This window comes from Perissodus microlepis, chromosome 17, assembly GCF_051167445.1.
Source record: "Perissodus microlepis isolate ML-2025 ecotype Zambia chromosome 17, ASM5116744v1, whole genome shotgun sequence".
In the NCBI taxonomy this organism is placed as follows: domain Eukaryota; kingdom Metazoa; phylum Chordata; class Actinopteri; order Cichliformes; family Cichlidae; genus Perissodus; species Perissodus microlepis.
This window is the reverse complement of record NC_140477.1, coordinates 13,344,593-13,364,178: the sequence shown is the minus strand read 5'-3', so window position 1 is coordinate 13,364,178 and position 19,586 is coordinate 13,344,593. Positions and strand designations below refer to the sequence as shown.

The 19,586-nt window shown below is 40.2% G+C and overlaps 1 protein-coding gene across 6 annotated transcripts in view; it reads left to right on the top strand.

Moving 5' to 3' along the window:
* Nucleotides 1-19,586, top strand: part of anks1b (ankyrin repeat and sterile alpha motif domain containing 1B) — a 278,541-nt gene that overhangs the window by 245,839 nt on the left and 13,116 nt on the right. For all 6 annotated transcript variants that reach the window (XM_084911141.1, XM_084911142.1, XM_084911145.1 and 3 more), the window contains 4 exons: nt 10,571-10,678; nt 12,115-12,318; nt 14,125-14,250; nt 19,341-19,412. In XM_084911141.1, the coding sequence (XP_084767267.1) occupies nt 10,571-10,678; nt 12,115-12,318; nt 14,125-14,250; nt 19,341-19,412 (510 nt within the window). The remainder of the gene's footprint in view (nt 1-10,570; nt 10,679-12,114; nt 12,319-14,124; nt 14,251-19,340; nt 19,413-19,586) is intronic.

Sequence of the window (19,586 nt, the reverse complement as noted above, 5' to 3'; positions counted from 1 at the left end):
CCTATGCAGTGGTGGACTGCCAATTTCCATTGTAATATTTACGACCATATTAGCAAATACCTAAAACATGAGACCCAGATCTAATATTTTAAGTGCTGTTTCATTGTGTTTCTTTGTAATGTAATCTAGATATATTATCTGTGTGTGTGCAAAAAAATACAGAGGTTTATAAACTCTTTGAACCCCTCCCCTCCTAGACAATATTGTACACTCACAAATACACAGTCATGTGCACAGCTTGGTGCCTTAGGAGAGCTTGTGCTTCTCTGCAGTGTGAAAATTGCTTCCATCTTGGGGCTTTGAAGTATTTATTAACCCAGAAAAATATCATCCACCATTTCCTCTCCCATCTTATTGGGAATTCAATTCATGAGCCTCCGTGTGTGGTAAAGAATGAGGGTGTGTGTGCGTGTACGAGTGTGCCTGCAGAAGCAAGATTTGAGAGATCTTGTTTCAGCCTTGATCCTGCAGCATTTGGCTCTGTTTGCACACACACACACACACACACACACACACACTCAGTCTGTGCTTGCAGTCATAGTTACAGTTCTTATGCTATTAATGGAGATATAGCTGTCTCCATGTAGGCAGGCTTATTAAACAGCCCCCTCTCATTGGCTGCCACTTCTGTCAGCACTGAAAAGAACTGAAATGTCCTATTGGTCTTGGTTGGACATCAACTTCAACACATCACTCGTAACTGGTTGCTAGGCAACCAGTGGTCTCCAGTTTCCCTCCCCTGCTTCATCCCACCCACCCACCCCCCAAAAAAGTGGTGCTATGTTTCCTTTTATTCATTTATTTGTTTGCTTATTTAGATTACATTAAGCCTGGGCATGATTGTTTTAAGCATGTGTGTTTTAATGGCCTGGAGCTCCAGGCAAATCAACACTAATCATCCCTGCAGAAAAGCTCCACCTCGAAACAACACATTAAGCGAGAGATGGAGCAAAGAGAGAACAAGGGAGAGGAAGGCAGCTGGCTGTGATTAAGTATTCAGGGTCAGAAAAAAATGTCAATCATTGGAGAGAAAATGAGGAAAGCATTGTTGCATAAACTCAGTGCTGTGCACATTATCTATGTTACATCAATGCTTTTCTATCACAACCTGTATTGATTGCTACAAGGAGGCGACAGGATGGCTGGTATTGTTTTCAAGTGTATGTGTGTCTGAAAATTGTAATGATGCCATCATCAAAATGTGCTCTTGGAGACACCTACTTAAGCATAATCTACACTTTGGCAGGTGTTTATATGACTCTTAACTTCAATTTATATTTCTTCCACAAACCATTATGCACACTTCGCAGCCAGGACTTTAGTAATGTTGGCAACTGCTCCGAGGCAAGAAATAATTAGGCACAAAGCCTTGTGTTGCCTTAAATACACATGCTGCGTATGTTCTGACAGACAGCTAAACACCTTTCTCTCATCCAGACTCCAAGCCATTATGGAAATCGCTAACAGGTTTGCCAAATATTAAGAAAAATTTGGAAACAGCACTTAAATAATAAACATAATGTGCAAAAATCTGTGATATACACCAACAACAAAGATATGACCTCTGTGTTTTCAGTGTTAGCTGCAGTCCTGCACTCATCCCCTAAGATGCCATTCAGACAGGCACGCGCCTTTTACTGATCGATATTACTGCTCACTTAGCCTGTAATGTATTCTGACCTCTGCAATTTAAGTAAGCTTTGGCCAGTGATTCTTTGATCTGTACGGAGTCGATGCAGAATTCTCGAACCCCCGATCGTGCTATTAGGAGACAACCCCTGAGGCATGCACAAGTCTGTGGATATCACAAAGGTCACAACCTCTGTCTGCAGGGGTCAGGTGATCGGTCATATTGACACGAGTGAGCTCGGAGAAGGTAGATGCACGCGATACGCGATAACAAACCAAGATGGACCAATCAAATGCAGTTGCCATGTCTAAACTGAAGGAGTTTAATTAACTCTTTTATTAGCCCGAGACACAGTAGTTATCCTCTCTGACTTTGTGTTTTTCTCTGTCGTCTGAATAACGAGGGGATAGCAGAGTGAAAATGAGGACAAAGCCTGCAGGAAACGAGACACAAGAGCAGATGATGAGAGGTAATTTCGGGTCAAGGGACCATGGGCAGAAAGTGAAGGGAGCAGTGAGGATGAAGAATTGGAGGGCAGTGAAAGGGATTGTTAGTCAAGTCAATGTAGATTAAAAAGGAGCAAAGAGACTGATAAAAGAAGTTTTACTCTCTTCCCTCTCTGTCATTAAAACTATGTGCTAGCTTGAGCACAGACAGGGACTGGACTGTTGGTTCTCTCGCTGGGTTTCATGCTCCACTGAGCCAACCAGCTTCCAACCTCCCCTCCAGTAAGAGTCACAGAAAAGCCTTTTTGTCTCCAGTGTCCCGAATGAGAGCAGTCACTGTGAATGTCCAAGATCGCTGACGCTTTCTACTTATTGTCACTGGTTTCTTTTCAAAATATGTCATTTTGTCACAGTTTGTGCTTAAAAGAGGTCACTGGGTTTTTTTTTTCTTTTTACTTAAAATATTTTAAGGCCAGCTTTCACACCTGAAAGTGTAAACTGTGCTTCAGATCTTGTTACACTGCATCTTTCACAAATGAGTGCACTAAAAAACTTTATATGACATGCCTGTCATCACCTGCATGAGCTGTGGGTGATACAGCTCTTAACAGCGGCTGGTGTGTAGACAGGTGTGCATCTCACACGCTGTCACTCCAGCCTGTATCCTTCTGTCATCATTTCAAACAGGAGGGGGAAAACTGAATGATCACTGTCAAGGTTGTCATAAAAAAAGAAGTGTTCTTCACATTGGTCGACACACTGGTATTTCGAATGGCATTGCACACCTTTGTTGCCTTTTTTCTCTCATCCTCATCATCCAGCACTAGAAATAATAAAAACACACTCTTCTCTTTCCACATCACACTTCGTTCAGTTCTGATGACAGAGAGAAAGATGGAAAGGTTTCTAGAAATAGACTTACAATTAACATTGTTATTTGTAAATGTAATTGTTGGACTAAAGCTGGAGCTGGCAAGATGTAGCAGGGAACAGAGGCCACAGAGCGGAGATGGCTGTGAGAAAGTGTGGCTCTGTTAACCGTATGTGTGTCATCTAATCCATTAATCAAGCCCGTTCAATCTGGGCTAACGGGACTGCTAACAGGATTAGTGCATTGATCGGCACACAGAGACGCACACACAGAAAACACAATCATAGCAGCAAAGTTCTGAAATCAGGACCCTTTGTTAATATCTGACATCACTTTCAAGCACCGTCTCACTGCAAGCGAAAGTGCTATGACTTGTGTTACAAATCCTTCTGGTTCGTAGTTTTGAGCTTTTCTGGTCTGCCAGGAGTGCAAAATTTAAATTATATCTAAGATTAAAAACACACTGAAGTGAATTGTGAGTATCTCCAAAGCAAGTTTATGGGGTGCTTCACGATTTTCTCTGTTGCCTGAACATACTAGTTTTTCTTCCTGTGGAATCCGCTTTTCTTCAAAGAGATTGTTAAACTTTAAAATTTCCTGCAGACTGCAGTACGTTGCAGGATCTCTGCAGGATCTTTGCTCTCTTAAACAGCTGAAAATAAAGTGTTCTACAGCTGGAAAGTGATATAAATACTTGACTGAAAATGAGTTTTACCTGACATGTTTTGCCTTATAAACAGTGATGGGAATAACGGCGTTACAAGTAACGGCGTTACTTTTTTCCAGTAATGAGTAACCTAACTAATTACTATTCCTATCGTTACAACGCCGTTACAGTTACTAACAAGAAAATGCGGTCCGTTACTATTTTCAACAAACAGACAATTGAAGCCGTGTTCAGCTTACCGCATCTTATATCAGTTGCACGGAAGTAGCTGACTACGTAAGTAATCTTACGTAGACGCTACAGCTTTAAGCAGCTGCGCGCGCTCCCGCGGACGGTAATCACGATCACTGTCTAGCACAACACCTGGAGCTAAGGGGGCAAAACAATCGCATGAGTGCTGCTGTTTGACTGAGGAAGAGTAAAGTAGTCGTGGTAAGCCAATCACATGACCACTTAAAGACAAAGCAACAAGGTGAAATATACCAGTTTTTAAATTGTGTTGATAGGCCACGTAAAGCCAGAGTCATGATAAACAATATTTACGCAGCATTTTTTCGTCAATAGTTTCGTCACGTTTACTGTCCAAGGGCAGCGCTAGCAAGCACTCTCTGCTTATGAGAAAAAAAAAAACAAAACAAAAAACAGCGGAAGTTTTAGGAGTGACGGCGAGAGAGAGAAAGACAGCAGAAAAAAGAGAGAGCGAGTTTTGAGACGTGAGAGATTTGTGACGTTTACCGTGTTTGGAGTGTGTAGTTAATGTGTTGTCGTGTGTAGTGTTGTGGATAGTTTTGTGTTGTGTGTCAGAACAATGAGGTGACTGCTGTCTCCAGGTAGAAACAGCAGTGATACACCTGCTGCTGTCAGACCTGCAGGTATCAGGCTGTGATGTTCTCCTTTATAGTGGACAGAAATTATTTTTTTGGAGTGGCACAAATAGTTTGTGTGGCATCTTATTGAATGCAGAACAGCTGATTGTTATGTAAATAGTTTGAAATGGTTATTTAAAAAATCAAGGTAAATAGCTGCAAGTAACTTTGTTGTTTGCAAAACTTGTGCATAGGATTTTAAAATTGACAATTTATATTTGCATTTAAAGTTATGAAATATGATTCATTAAACATGTTTGTGGTTGTTACAGTAAAAAATATATAACTTTTTCTACTCTGATTTTATGTTTTTGTCTGATTTTAGATCAGTTGTGTTAATACAGTATGTCAAAATGAAAACATAACTGTAAATTTAGACATGTGAGGTTGTGCTGAAAAGAATAATACCAAACAAGGCAAAGTAAATAGTTTTTAAAGGTAAAATGTAGGGGGAAAATCAAAAGTAGTTAAAAATGGCCAATTATACCCTGGACCCCAGAGGGTTAAACGTTTTTTTTTTTTAAAGTAACGCAATACTTTTCAAGTAATGAATTACTTTTAGAATATTGTAACTCAGTTACTTTTTTGGAGAAGTAACTAGTAACTATAATTAATTACTTTTTCAAAGTAACTTGCCCAACGCTGCTTATAAAACAAGAGTAGGTGCGCCAGATTCATAGAAGAAAACAAATGTTAGGCACTGACATCATTTTCCACCATTTTTATAATTTTATCAGAAAACACCCCATTGAGCCTTTCTCTCTTTTTCATTTGTCTTCCTAATTTTCCTCACTGCTTTGACCTTTTGCTGATACCGAGGCTGCTGGCTTGTTGCTAGCTCTGGATGGCACTTTCCGCTTTAGCCGCTTTTCCTTTGTTAGCTTCTTTAACTTGTCCGTGTTTAAGTGTCTCATTGGTTTTGTTGTTGCATTTTTGCGCTTTCTATCACAGTTTTACTTCAGTGAACTTTTTGTATTTTTTCACTTTAATCGTAAAACAGCTTAGTCTATCGCTGCTAGTGAGTGCACGACTACCTGCCTATGCTGTTGTTGCGTGTGCATTAAACACACCAGCTCACAATCTCTTAACATATGAGTCTGACCCAGCCAGTCACAAGTCCAGTAAATAAGTCTATTTCTAGTTCGCATCTACCACAGCTCAATCAAGAAATGACAACTGGTAAACTGTCAATAAAGTCTTGGATGAATCAGTTTTTTTTAGTCTCTACTATTTATCAATAAGAACCAGTATTCTTAAAATTACACCAGATGATGGAGTGAGAAAATGATTGAGAGGTGGACTAAGACAGTGTTAGGTTGGGTCTTTTCAGGATATCTGCTGACAGTGATAAAATAGAGAATAATGCCAGATTTATTCTACTGTCAGCATCAATCAAATGTTTGCTGCACCTGCGGTGACAGAAATGTTGTCTATATCTGTTGAGCATTTTTTTCCCCATTTTTTTCCCACCTCTCAATGTGCTGTTGGAACAGAATGTACAAGCATTGGCTTATCAAGATTATATCATCTGAGCTCCGTGTTTGAGTTGATTTGAATAGAATTGTGCTTAAATGAATGCTTAATCTGGCACGATAGCACAAGACAGAAGTGGAAGAAGAGGGTATATGCTGCGGTAGCTCAGCACTTTTCCTGACAGTATATATACACCTGCTCTGAATGTAATTTCAATGCAAATGGGCTGGTGTTGCAGTCAACCATCAGGAAGGGAGTGAGTGTCTGCTTTAACAATAATGGCTGGGTTTCGTTTAAATTCACATCCATTGAGGGATAACAATATAATCATCTTCCCCAGCAGCTCTGAAACAGCTGTTTGGGCTCTTTGTGTGTGTGTGAGTACACATCCTCATCCACGTGCGTGTGTATTTTATTTATTTATTTCATGGATGAGCGTGAGTGGGCAAGTGCTGCTGCAGCTCCGTGTTGCTATGGTGACAGCTGAACTTCAGGCCGAGGTTGAGGCTTCTACTGTATTTGAAGTAGATGCTGTTGCATAAGGTAAAGTATAATACAGATTTGCACCATGCAAGGCAATTACTGCGCTCTTTCTCGAGTGTGCGTGTTTCACAAAAGAGCAATGTGAGGACTGTGCCACGCTGTTGCCCCTCAGGAGATCGGCAGGAGGCTGAATATTTCATAACTTTTTCCGTATAGCAGGAAAACTCACATACATGTCACATTTTACACTGCAGAGTCATCATTTTTATGTAATGACTATTTACTGTTACGTAAGTCAGTTATAAGAAGCAAAAATGAATACCAATGCAGGATAATGGCGCCATACTATTGAATGTGCAATGCAACAGTTGGTCAGTTAGTCAAGAGTCCAAAATAAGGGCATCAAAACTGTATGGGCTGACATCAGCAAATAAATTGGCATTTACCAGCATAAAGGGCTGATATTTCTGTGTTCAGTTCTGGGTTAAGTATTCAGAAACAGTGTGAAGAGCTACAAGACTAAAAATCCAGTCAGTTATTTTATAATAATTAGCTGATAAATAGGACGATAAACGCAAAGAAGATAAGAAAGAAACACCCTTCAGCTGTGTTATAGGTGCTGATGTTGCATAGCTTGTCCTCCAGAGGGCGCTCTGCAGCTTCCCTGTTAGAAAAGTACCTTTTTGGAAGGAACGTTTTTTTTTTTTTTTCATATTTTCATGTATCTGAGGGAGAGAACAAAGAATCTCTGCCAATATGTCGAAACAACAAATGAATGAATAATAATTTTTAAGCCACCAACAATGCTCTTAAAAATTCAACATCAGCAGGGCTTTAATACTGATGATTTCTTTGTTTGCACAAATAAATGAAAACAAGCAAAACAGACTTTAAATTTAGATTTTTTTCCGTTATTTTTAACATTCGTATCTGGCCAGAATTTCTCTATCATCATCTCTAATGTCAAAAAAATTTAAAAAAAAGCCAAAAGTTAAAAGGCTGAGAATACATCATATTTGCACTTACGTTCATTATTATTATTATTATTTGAGTCCCACATTATTTTTACTTCTAATATTACTGACACTTTAAAGGAAGGACAAACATCACTTGATTTTTACTGCACTAAATTCACTAAGTCAATGCTTAAAGACAGACTGGTTCAGAGATTAAAGTATCACTACACAAGTATCAGGGGGCTGGGAAGCGTATCTGTAACCGGAAGGTCGCCGGTTTGATCCCCGGGTTCTCTATCCTGGTCGTTGGGCAAGACACTTTACCCTACCACCTACTGGTGTTGGCCAGAGGGGCAGATGGCGCGATATGGCAGCCTCGCTTCTGTCAGTCTGCACCAGGGCAGCTGTGGCTACTGTAGCTTGCCTCCACCAGTGTGTGAATGTGAGAGTGGATGAATAGTGGAATTGTAAAGCGCTTTGGGTGCCTTGAAAAGCGCTATATAAATGCAATCCATTATTATTATTATTATTACTACAAAATATCAGCTTGTGTTTTCTAAAAAGCTGGTGAAGAGTGACTGAAACTGGTGGAGGGACCGTGTAGTGGATATAATATATCAATTTATTCCACTAACAGCTAATCCCAGCTCTGCCCTTGATTGCCCTTTGATCGGTCTAAAATGAACAATTAAAACATGTTTGCATGCAGTGAAGACCAGTGGAGATGAATAAATTGCTGGCCACGGTGTGTTCTTTATTTTATGAAATGAAATGAAAGTTATAAGACCTACTTACCACTTCTGAACTTGCTTGATAAATTATACAAGAGTTGTTTGCATATCTGCTCCATTTACTATGCAATGAATATGATTTATTTATTTATGCTCTCTTTGATTGTTTAGGTTTGCGCTCACGTAGGTAGAATCGTACCGTATGCATCCTACGCGCCTGTTTGGTTGTTTCTTTGTATTTTTATGCTTCTTCCGCAGATGTGCAGCAGTAATTGGTGAGGGAGATTTTATGTTGTGCTGACTCAAACAGAGGCAGGCCATTAGACTGACAGCAAGACCGTGCCATGAGGCTAATTACCACCCTTTGCCCTGAGGACACATTCAAATTCTCTCATGTTCATAAATACGTTTACTCGAAGTTCTCCAGAGGCAGCTCTATAAAACCTGCAGAAGTTTGTTGTATACTGAAGTTTGGTACCAGAAGGTGCAAAGAGAACATCCCTGCAGTAGGCTGCCATGTTCCAGGCCGCCTCTTTAGAAAACCCAGTAACTGGCACAGTCAGTGGACGCCTGGTGACCAGAGAAAGAATGAACGCTTTCATTGGAGTCCAAGTGCATGTTTTTTTTTCTTTTCTTTGTTCTCTGTGACTGTGTAATGAGAACCTGGGGAAAAAAAGGAAAAAACCCAATAGACAGTTACAAACTTGCCACAATCTCATTGTGGAATTTGCAATTACTTGCTGTCAGAGCAAAATCTCAGAGTACACTCTCAGCTGTCACTAACAACACTTTGTTAAGCAGTAGTACTAGTTTAGAACAGGCATTTAGGGACTTGCAGTTATTTGCTTTTGTGATTAGAAGGGAAGATTAATGAATTGCTGTTGAGGTGCAGGTAGGCAATGGTTAGCTTAGCTTAAAGACTGCTAAAAGAATTCATAAAGCGAATCTTTGAGACAAATATAGTCACTGAAACGATGAGCTAGCCTCTTTTCAAAGCTCTCTAAAAGAATAGGTTAACATTTTGTTCAATACTCTTTTGCTAGCTGTCAGACAAGAGGACTGATGTAACTCAATTACAAAGCTATAGCTAGCCTATCTGCCATTAGAATTACAAAGAAACAGCTAATTCTTTGTGATGTTATATAAACAGTGTTATTTACATAAGAGCACAGGTTGGATCTGTAAATGATGTACATGAGAACAAAAGGTGCGCCTATAGCTTCAAGGTCCTTTCAGGATCAAGGGCTAATGAAGATGTACGAGACTCACCTTTTGCTGTTGTCTTTCTGTTGTTTTATATATAATTTTAAGAAGAATCATACAAGTTAAAATTTCAAAAACAGCTTTTTGTTTTCATCTACCATCAATGTAATCTCTAAAAAAGACAAAATTTGAAGATTTCTGTTTTATGCTTTTTTGTTTGTTGTCCATTTGTCGTCCGAGCAACAGACCGATCGAGAGTGAGCAGTTTTCGGTTGCAAGAGATATGCTACTGTCAAAATGTTTTGAATAACCATCAGCTACGATCTAATGAGGATTTGGGTTTTTATTAGCCTTTTAAAATAAACCTGCCTCTGTAAACAAAGCCGGGTAGATGAAAATGGAAACCGTGGTCCAGATGTGGCTACTCTTAAGGTCATATTCTCAGATTGATCAGACCATTCATGTCCAATGTGATCAATGTTACAAAAGAGCAATAATTAATTGATCAAATGTATTTTTTTATACCCTTGTCTCTCTCACTGTTTCTCTTAGGCGTAAGTCTCATACATACCTGATGTTCTTTGTATATAAGGTACAGTTGTGCTGTTATTCAGGTAAAGGCACAACTACCAGTTTGAATGGAGCCATCCAAGCCATGTTGGTTATGTAATAACAACAATGACATGCGTGTTCTCGGGGGTATTTTATATCATTATGCACTCATTAGCGCACCCCTGAGTGCTCTGCTAGTGCTCTCCAATGGTTTTGTCTCCGAAACCCTTTTCTGAAAACTAGTATTATTCTCCATTTTAGGCTAATGATGATGATCTGTTACCTTTTTGCATTTTTTTTAAACACTCACATAATCTTGTTATCATCCCGACTAAAAGCCTTTGAACTCTTTTGCTGTCGCTAAAATTTGTTTTAAATTATGCAAATGAAAGTGAGAGTCATCGTTTTTTGCCAGCAGAGTCGTTTGTGGGGGATGCACTTATTGTGTTTTAGTACATTATGAAACTTGGTGTGGAGAAGAACTATAGTAGAAATCCCTGAGCTGTTGATGTCTGTCCCCAACACAGATGTTTTGGACAGATGTTTGAGACTTGCACGCTTTTTTTTTTTTTTTTTGCTTAAGAGAAAATGACTTGAATGATTTTCCGTGCGTCAAATAACTATTTCAGGTCTACTACGATGAATGATCTTTGTGCACAATGCATGAAAACGAATATCTTTGTGTTCATCAGGTACTGAAGATCAACCTTATCGGCCACAGAAAACGGATTCTGGCCTCATTGGGGGACCGGCTACACGAAGACACCCCACAGAAACCTCCACGGGCCATCTCCTTAAGGGTGAGTGAGTCTCTGCAAGCTGACAGTATGCGGTTTTACCCATGACAATATTGGGCAATATCTTAACCAATTAGGATTCAAATTATCATGACTCTATAAGACAGTAGTTCCCTTCCCAGATGGCTCTCTATTTCTCTGAGGGAAATTCAGCCTCCCCACAGCTGCAGTTACCACCCAAATGATTACCCAAATCTCTCGGAGAGGCGCAAAATGGCCGTCCCACCGCCGTTTCCTCCCTGCTGATTTGTCCTGGATGCTACTCACAATGAATTGGCTTTCCCTCTCCCATCACAGCCACACTCCTATATCTCGGTTTTTTCAAGCCCAGAGAAAGCCTGAAAATCTGGAGGCAGTGCTGAAACAGCCCGCTGTTCCTAAACACGTCTTCCTGTAAAGTCATGAAATAGGTTGAAAAATATTACAACAATAATCCTTGTTAGTTTCCAGGGGGAAAGGAATTTGTTTGGCTCCTTTAATAAAGTTTGAAATGCTTAACCAGGCACAAGCGCTGTTAGCTTCAGCTAGATGCAGCATGTATATTATGCGGTATTGCTTGAATGTGTCGTAACAATTTTAAACGTTTTAAAGTCCACATTTCAAGACATATAAAACAGAAAAAAGTTCCAAACTAGAGCAAGCAAATAGTCTAGTCTGAAACGAGACTTTCAGACTTTTAATATCAGTCCTAATTTCACAAAATTCCCTAAAGGTGTTACAAAGATGTGTAATTAAAGCAAAGCGTGATGATACTGAATGGCTTAGTGCAGGGAAAAATTATGTATTCAAGCCCCTTTTCTTCCAGTGTGTGAGCAGAGGGCTGTGTTTACTCAATAATCCTGCACAAACAGGAGCAGATAGTTTTGTGTGATGGACAAAATGGGTGAAGGAACACAGCAAAGCTTTACACAGCAACTGAGATGCAATGCATGAGCTTGCATAGGCAAGAAAATATTACCAAGCTTCTTCAAGAGTCTTCTCGTATGATATCAGCTGAAAGTGAACAGCCTGTCAGGAGAAATAACTGACCTTTTACTTTGTAAGACCCTTGTGCCAATGGAAGTTTTAATTCTTTTGGGGATTTGAGTTTCTACTCAAGTTTGAAAACCTCTTAAATGAACATCATTTTCCACTTTAAGGATTTAGCAGGTGACTTACAGTGAGCAGGCAAGGGTTCACTGTTGTGATTAAGGACACTGATGGATCTACTGAGACCTCCTGGTAACAGGACACTGCTGTTCGTCCTCAAGTTTGCAAAGTGGTTTTGGGTAGTCAGCAGAAAAGCATCACTGTAGCTGAAAAATGTAATGTGACACATTGCACTGCATTGCCCTACTTTTACACTTGCAGCGGTGACATAGCACATTATAATATGATATACAAAACCTGACTTGCTTCCTTTAACCCCTCTCAATCTGCCCACACCTGTTTTGCACCAGGAGCCCGGAGGAAACCACACTCCTCCCCAGCTCAGCCCGTCGGTAGGCCAGGCAGCGTACACAGCAGGGGTCCCAGGTGGATCTCTGGACGTGCAGCACCTCATGATGCAGGCGGACGCCCGGCGCAGGCAGCGCAGCAATGACAACTACTTTGAGGACGTGCCGCGATCCAAGCTGGAGCGACAGATGGCTCAAGTCAGCATGGTGAGGAAGGGAGGAGAGGATGGAGGGATGAATGAAGATGGGAACTGGGAGAGAGGGATGGACTCCAGGAGTGTATTATGAATGGTCATAATCATAGATGCAGACCTGGCTGCTTGAATACATAAGCATTCTGATAGTTGCATTAAAAGCCAAAATATAACACTGAATCAAACAGAATAAGAAATAGCTCATTTTCATACCAAAATGCATTTCTTTATGTAAAGTAATATAAATGCAAATCTGATTTCAGGTCTACATGTAAGCTGTAATCTATTATTATTATTTATTAGAAACAAATGAGCTTCATGGCAGGCATTTTGTAATCAGGACAGCAGAATATATCTTAATTACAGATGAAATATTAGTAATCAAATGACAATCTTTAAAATATGAGATGGGAGATAAAAATATTGTCTGCTTAGTTATTCTAACATAAGTCATCATTAATAATCTACAGCAGACCATCTAAGCAGTGTTTGCTGCATAGACATGTCACTAAAAATACCAAACACATATATATATATATATATATATATATATATATATATATATATATATATATATATATATATATATATATATATATAGACTTAAGAAATAAGCATCTCGTCCATTCAGCCACTTGTAATCTCATGTGAAATGCTAAATTAGAACATTATGGCTTTCAATCAGTAGCAGCACAGTGATTCAGACACATCCCGGCTTACATCGGAGGCAGCAGCAGCTGTGTTTTGGTTCAGTATGATTGGGGTCTTTTGGTGTCTCCGTGTGAATCAGAGAGCCCATCAGTGCAGACTAGCACACGGTATGCTTGCCCTGATAAATCTATTTTTTGTGTGTTTGCGTCACAGTGTATCCCCCCCTTTTCCAAAAACAAATCTCTGTTGAATCATCTCTGCAAGAATAGAAGGACAACTGTTAGAGGAAGGAGGAAACATCCTTATTCTGTGTCATTACCCTTGTTCTCTGGCTGTCACAATGTTTCCATGATTGGTTGCCGCAAACGTTTCTCACGCCAGCTCTTCCCTCACCGTCTGTTTTTGCTCTCCTTGTTTCCTCCCCAGAGAACAATTACTGCAGCTCACTTCTTTCTAGACACATTTGGCCATTAAAGTGGTAAAACTACAAACTTTTACCGACTAAATATTTTGAATCATCTCTCTCAGAAGGGAAAAACTGTTTAATGTGGGTAAACCGGTGGCGTATAGCATAGAATTGACTCTCGCGGACTCTCTCGAAAGGTTCGTCCCTGAGCTGTTTATTCAACAGTTTTTGCATTGGAATAGAAGATCTCACCTCTGCGGTCCATCAGCCTTCCGCCAAACAAAAACAGTCAGATGTGAACAGACACATAAAAATGCAGTGCTTGGCAGAGGATGTGTGAATACCTCCTCAGGCAAAAATCATCTGGTTTCATTTATAAAAGGAGGACTAAAAAAAAACAAAACAGGCTTGTTATCCTGAGACATTCGAGAAGGATGAAGGCAAGATTTGGGCATTTTCTTTCTGTTTTTTAAAAAAAAAAAAAGCTGGATTTTTTACTGGGTGAAAAAGCAGCGAGCGGCTCAGCTGAAGCATGCAAACATGCAGGAGCCGAGCATAATTCATCCAAGTTTAATTTCCTTTTGGATGCTGTCCAAAGCATGTCCCCTTGATGGCGTGTCCACATGCAGTCATGAAAGCTGTTGTATTACAAACTTACACACTTTTATCAGGTCAACACGGGATATGCAGCACAGACCGCAATGTCATGCCCTCATCTTTTACTCCTGTGTAATCCCGACATGCAATTGCTTGTGTTTTCAGGCAGGCGAGTGGTGTGAGCCAATCACGTTGCGTCCGCCAAACGAGGCCACCTCATCCACTCCGGTGCAGTACTGGCAGCATCACCCCGAGAAGCTCATCTTTCAGTCCTGCGACTACGAAGCCTATGTGAGTCATACCCTGTTGTTGAGCATTCTTAAATTTTCCCTTTTTATTGATCATTTGGTTTATAAATTCTCTATAATGTAGCAGTAAAATCCCTGAATCCAAGCACTATACATAACTATATTTTTTCCTACCAATTGAAAAACTAGTCATAATCTTTGCTGATTGATTCGTGGCTTAACTGAATAAATGTTTCGGTTCTATTTGAATGCTGTCAATTCCTACTGCATATAACATTATTAAAGATCAGTGACCCTCAGCTTCACCTCTCAGTCAATACTGCACTCGGTTATTCTCAGTACTTTGGTAAATTTAGACCTTTGCCAGTTACATAAAGGATGTTACATATCCACGTTACCACAGATACAGCCTCGCACCTCTCACGGGTTACATACTGAGCTTCCAGGCTGAAGCGATTACTTACTTGGTAACCAGAAACCAATTTGCCATTTGCTTTCAGAAACACTGACAGGCAATATAAATGGATCTCTTAGACTGGATGGTTTGATGGCAGTGAGATGAAGACAGAGTAGTTATGAGCTTGGTTATTATGTAACAGAGGGGAAAAAAAGAAGCTGGGAAATTAAATTGATGTCTAATTTGAATAAAAGCAGGGAAAAAAATGAGATTGAGGCTGTGAAAAAGAGGTGCAAGAAGTTTCCCAAGAGTGTGTCATCCCTCTGTTAGAAACCCACCTTTCTTATTTTTTACACCTTAGAAGATTGATAGCAGAAGCTTGGACCATTAGGCTTCCAACAGTTGTATAACTACACAAGCAATGTGTTTGGGAAAATGGGAGGAATCAACGACGGGTGGGCCACCGGGGAAAAATGGTGGCGGTGCTTTCATGGAGCCATTTATGACAAGATCTCTAATGCTATCTGTCCCAGGACAACAGGCTCCAGAAAGCTCAGAGAGTGAGATAAATGAGGGAGAGCCTCAACAGAGCGCCAGGCAAGAGCGCTCAGTGTGAATACTGGCAAGGTGACGGAAGCTGGAGAGTGAATAAGAATAAATTAGATGGATAAGACACTGAAAGGGACTGCATTGTATTTTTTTTAATAAAAAAAGAGGAATTGCTAAAAAAAGAAGAAGAAGAAAGCAACCAGGGCAGAACAATAGATGCGATGTATCAACGGTGTTCTCATTTTCAGCTCAGGCTCTAAACAAACAAAATTCTCTCTACTTTCAGCGGCTCCTCGCATAACATTGCAACTTTATTATGTCAGCTTTACAACTAGGTTTTGAAATTATTATCTGAAGTTATTAGAGCTCCACCTCCTGCAAAACCCTGCAGACATTTTGACATTATTACCAAACATGCAACATCATTAACAGCCAATATTATCTCAGCACAGACTGCCTACTCTTTCTTATTAATGAGAAAAAACAAAACGTTGAAGATAGGAAAATACAAAATATCTTTGAGTAATACTCAGGGCTCAGACACGAATGTTTTGTGATGTCGCTCTTTCATATGGGTGAGCTAAACCTGCTCATGTTGCTTTGTATTTAGTAGGAAAATGGGAAACAGTGCAGTGATTTACTGAAACATTTGGAAACACAAATGGGAACTCAGTATATAAGGCAAATAAAGTCTGTACAATTCTAACAAGCTTCAAAGTCAATATTTGGTGTGACCACCTTTATGCTTCACAGCTTTCTTGTATGTCTATAATAGTCTTCAGGAAAAGTTCTCCAGGCTTGTTGAAGGACATTCAAAGCTCCTCTTGGGATGTTTGGCTGTAAACACTCACTGCCGTGGCTCTATCATGACACATCACTCCATAAGACCTGTTGCCAGTGATTTTCAGTTCAGTTCTTGTGTAATTTGGGATACCTCAGCCTTTTCTCCTCGTTTCTCATTTCTTAAGAACTTGACTTTCAGGTACTATTCATCTAAGTTTTTAGGTGTGACAATTCTTCTTTTGTCCTCTACTTGATTAGTTTTCTCAAATTATTAAGAGCACGATGGCACCGTGTTGAGATACAAGTTTTCTGCTTGTTGCTCTTTGAAAATCACCTTGTTGGTGCAAAATACTTTTTCTTTTCTTTCAAACCGTGTTTGAAAAATCCTTGACATTTACACAGATTCAGTTAAAAAAAGAAGAACAAATAATTTGTTTGTGACAGGCTTCTATCAACGAAAGATAAAGACAGGAAATAATCCATTTTAAATGCTAAGTTGTCTGTTATGTGTAGACAGCACTGACTCATTCCTTGCATTGGGTGCGTATTTTGTGCTTGAATCATTCAAAGGTCAGTATTAAGTGGATTAATTGGAGATTAATTATATGAATTAGAGGAGTGGGACTATGCCTCTGAACACTTCCAGTTCTTATATATAAATGACATCCTCAGTTCTACAAGCTGTTTGTTCTCATTTTCAATTCCTTCACTTCTTCACTTCCCATTAGTACATGGGGGATCTGCCAGGCCCAAGAGTCGCTGCCGGTCCCCTCCGAGGCCTTCCCCAAACCGCAGCTCAGTTCATGTTTAAGCCATTCGACTTTATCCACTAAAAACCGCCGTCAAACCTCTAAAATGAGGAAGTGGGCCCCTCTAATGAAACATTCCTCTGAAAATGGTCAGGGGTTAGCACTGGACTGATGAGTGAAATCCAACAAATGTGCAAAGAAAAGCTTTGATAGATGATTAGAAAGGCTGGAGAACTCTGTTCCTCAAGACCACTTTTAAAAAAATTGCAAGAAGAATCTGGCTCCTTGGAAGCAAAATATAAAGAAATAGGGAGGTGGCTCAAGATTGTTGGACAGTACTGTCATTCAGAGTTTTCTCGACCTTTTCCTCCAACACCAACATGAAGTTTACATTTGTTGGTGACAATCCCAGCAGGCTTAGAGGTCCACTGTCCACTTAGCATGTAATGAAAACTATCAACCTATGCATAATAACAATATATTAACATATGCTAAACATTAAAAATGTCCTTCTGTTCATCGTTGCATGCGGATGTTACAGTTACCCAGATACAGACAAGCTAGTAGCATGGCTGTAGAGTCTTAGCCTTGTTATGTTGCCTTGAATTTTATTTGAAACTAATAAAAGCCAAAAATTACTGCCAGCGACATGGTATAGGAGACAGCAGCTGGTCTTGTGTGCAACTATAATGCAATTTCTCAGATAACTGCCAGCAAGCCAGCCATAACAGCGATTTAACGTTGTTAGCTTGAGTCAAGACAAAGCATTAACATGCCCAGACGACCTCTTTCTGATCTGCCAAGGACTAGACTGAAAATATTACTGAGTCAGTGTCTGTGCTGCGAAAAAGCAACTCATCATGCAAAGCAATTGGCCCAGAATGATGTTTCATGACTTTAAGCAAATATATTGTCCATCAGATTCAAGACAAATCACGTGTGGTCCTTGACTTTCGAGTCATTTATTGTAGAGTTAAATAGATGAGATAAATGAAGCTGTAAATATTTCTCTCCTAATTCACTAAAAGCCTGCTTAAGGTTCCACTTTGGGGAATAAAGCCCCGTCAAGAAGCTGGTCAGTCATTGTGAGGCAGTGAATGTCACGCCCATTAAGTGCTCTAATGCCAACATAAACATTGTCCCTGTAAAACACCGTCACCATTAGTAGCTTCTTTATTAAATCTGATACTACGTGTGCAAAATTACTAACTGCATCCAGACAGAAGGATCTACCAGACAGCAATGTTAATGTACCTCAGGGAGCCACTCAAGGTTGATGTAATCACTGCTGTGTGCCTTTAATGAAACCCCATATGAGCCATGTAGGAAGCCATCCACTCAGTGCCTTCTGCATTGTCTGCATTGTTTATGTTGTTTACATCCAGGCTGAGCTGGTTGACAGTCAAGACCTGGCCAGCTGGTAAACTAGACACACATAGCAATGGTTAGAGGTAGAGACGCACAGATTCCAATTTCTTTGGCCAATACCGATTTCTGCCAATTCGGCTTGAGCCCCTCGTGACCCTAATTTTGCTTATCCTGAGAATGAATGAATGGGATGGGATTTTTGTTCTAAGAACTAAAACTAAGTCAACTTTTCTTTAGTGGAAAATATAATTTTTATAATGTTCCCCCAAACTGCAATAGGTTCCAGATCTAATCTCATTTGCAAAACTGAAAATGAAGTGCTCTGCTACTGGAAAAGGGTAGAACTAGCTTTTTATCAGCAAAAAAAAAAAGGATCTGCAGATAAACTGTATATACAAGCTTGACTAGCCACTGGGACATCAGACACTGGTTTTAGTAATGTCCTCTTGGGAAGCCATATCTTGGCAATTTAAAACTAGATACAACAGCTGAGGGGTGGACTTGACTGAGCTACGTAGAGACATTGCACACTTCTCACAAGCGTAATTTAAAAAAAATCTACATGATGTTAATTAAATAAAACTTTGATTATTTGATTATGACTAAGCTGATTGGGAAAGCCTTTACTGAGGTCATGGATCAGAAGAGACACCAGTTGCCCCAGGCTAGCTATCATTAAGAATGCAGGTTTAAGGAACTATGTATCGGTTTCGATTTTCAGACCCAGATGCTCTGTCTTTGATATACAGTCTACAAATACATTGATGAAGCAGGTGTCTTAACTTACGACGTGATTAGAGAGGGCTGCTGTTGGAGGTTGTGGTATCCTCTTCAGCAGAGATCAGTGTAGCGTTCAGCTACAGCACTGCTTGCTGATCAGGTTGGCAGGTTGGCTCAAGCCATTTTATCATAATCAAGCCATAGAGCAGGGTCACCGCTGCAAGCAGCTGAGGCAGTAAAACAGCTGTCACCAGTCCCGACCTAGACAGGAGCAGTAATGGTAGAAACAGCAATGTCCTACTGAGCAGCACTGATGGCAGCAGGATGGTCTGTTCATTCTTTGAGAGGATGGCTCTGACTAATTCATCAGTCACCATCAGAACGGCTAAGAAATTTGACAGCAGATGACTCTTCCTGCTGCTAGACTTCGTCTCCATCATTTCCGTTCGAGTTATTTGCTCTCTGCCGGTGCATTCAGCTGGTATTGGAAATTTAAAAGCAGTCACAAAGTTGATGCAAAAGTTCACGTATTTACCTAGCATCGTGTTGTTTGTGTGTTTCCAACAGTACTTGGGCTCAATGTTGGTGAAGGAGCTGAGGGGGACGGAGTCCACACAAGATGCCTGCGCCAAGATGAGGGTAAAGCTCAATCTAACTTTATTTCTGGTACTGGAACCTCAAGCCAACATCTGGATAATTTTGGTTTATTAAAACTCACTCGACCAAATTTAGCCTTGATAGCTAGGGATCGGCCTGCCAGGGCCTCTGCTCCTGGCTGCCGCCCGACGCACATTGCACCTAACCCCTGACCCC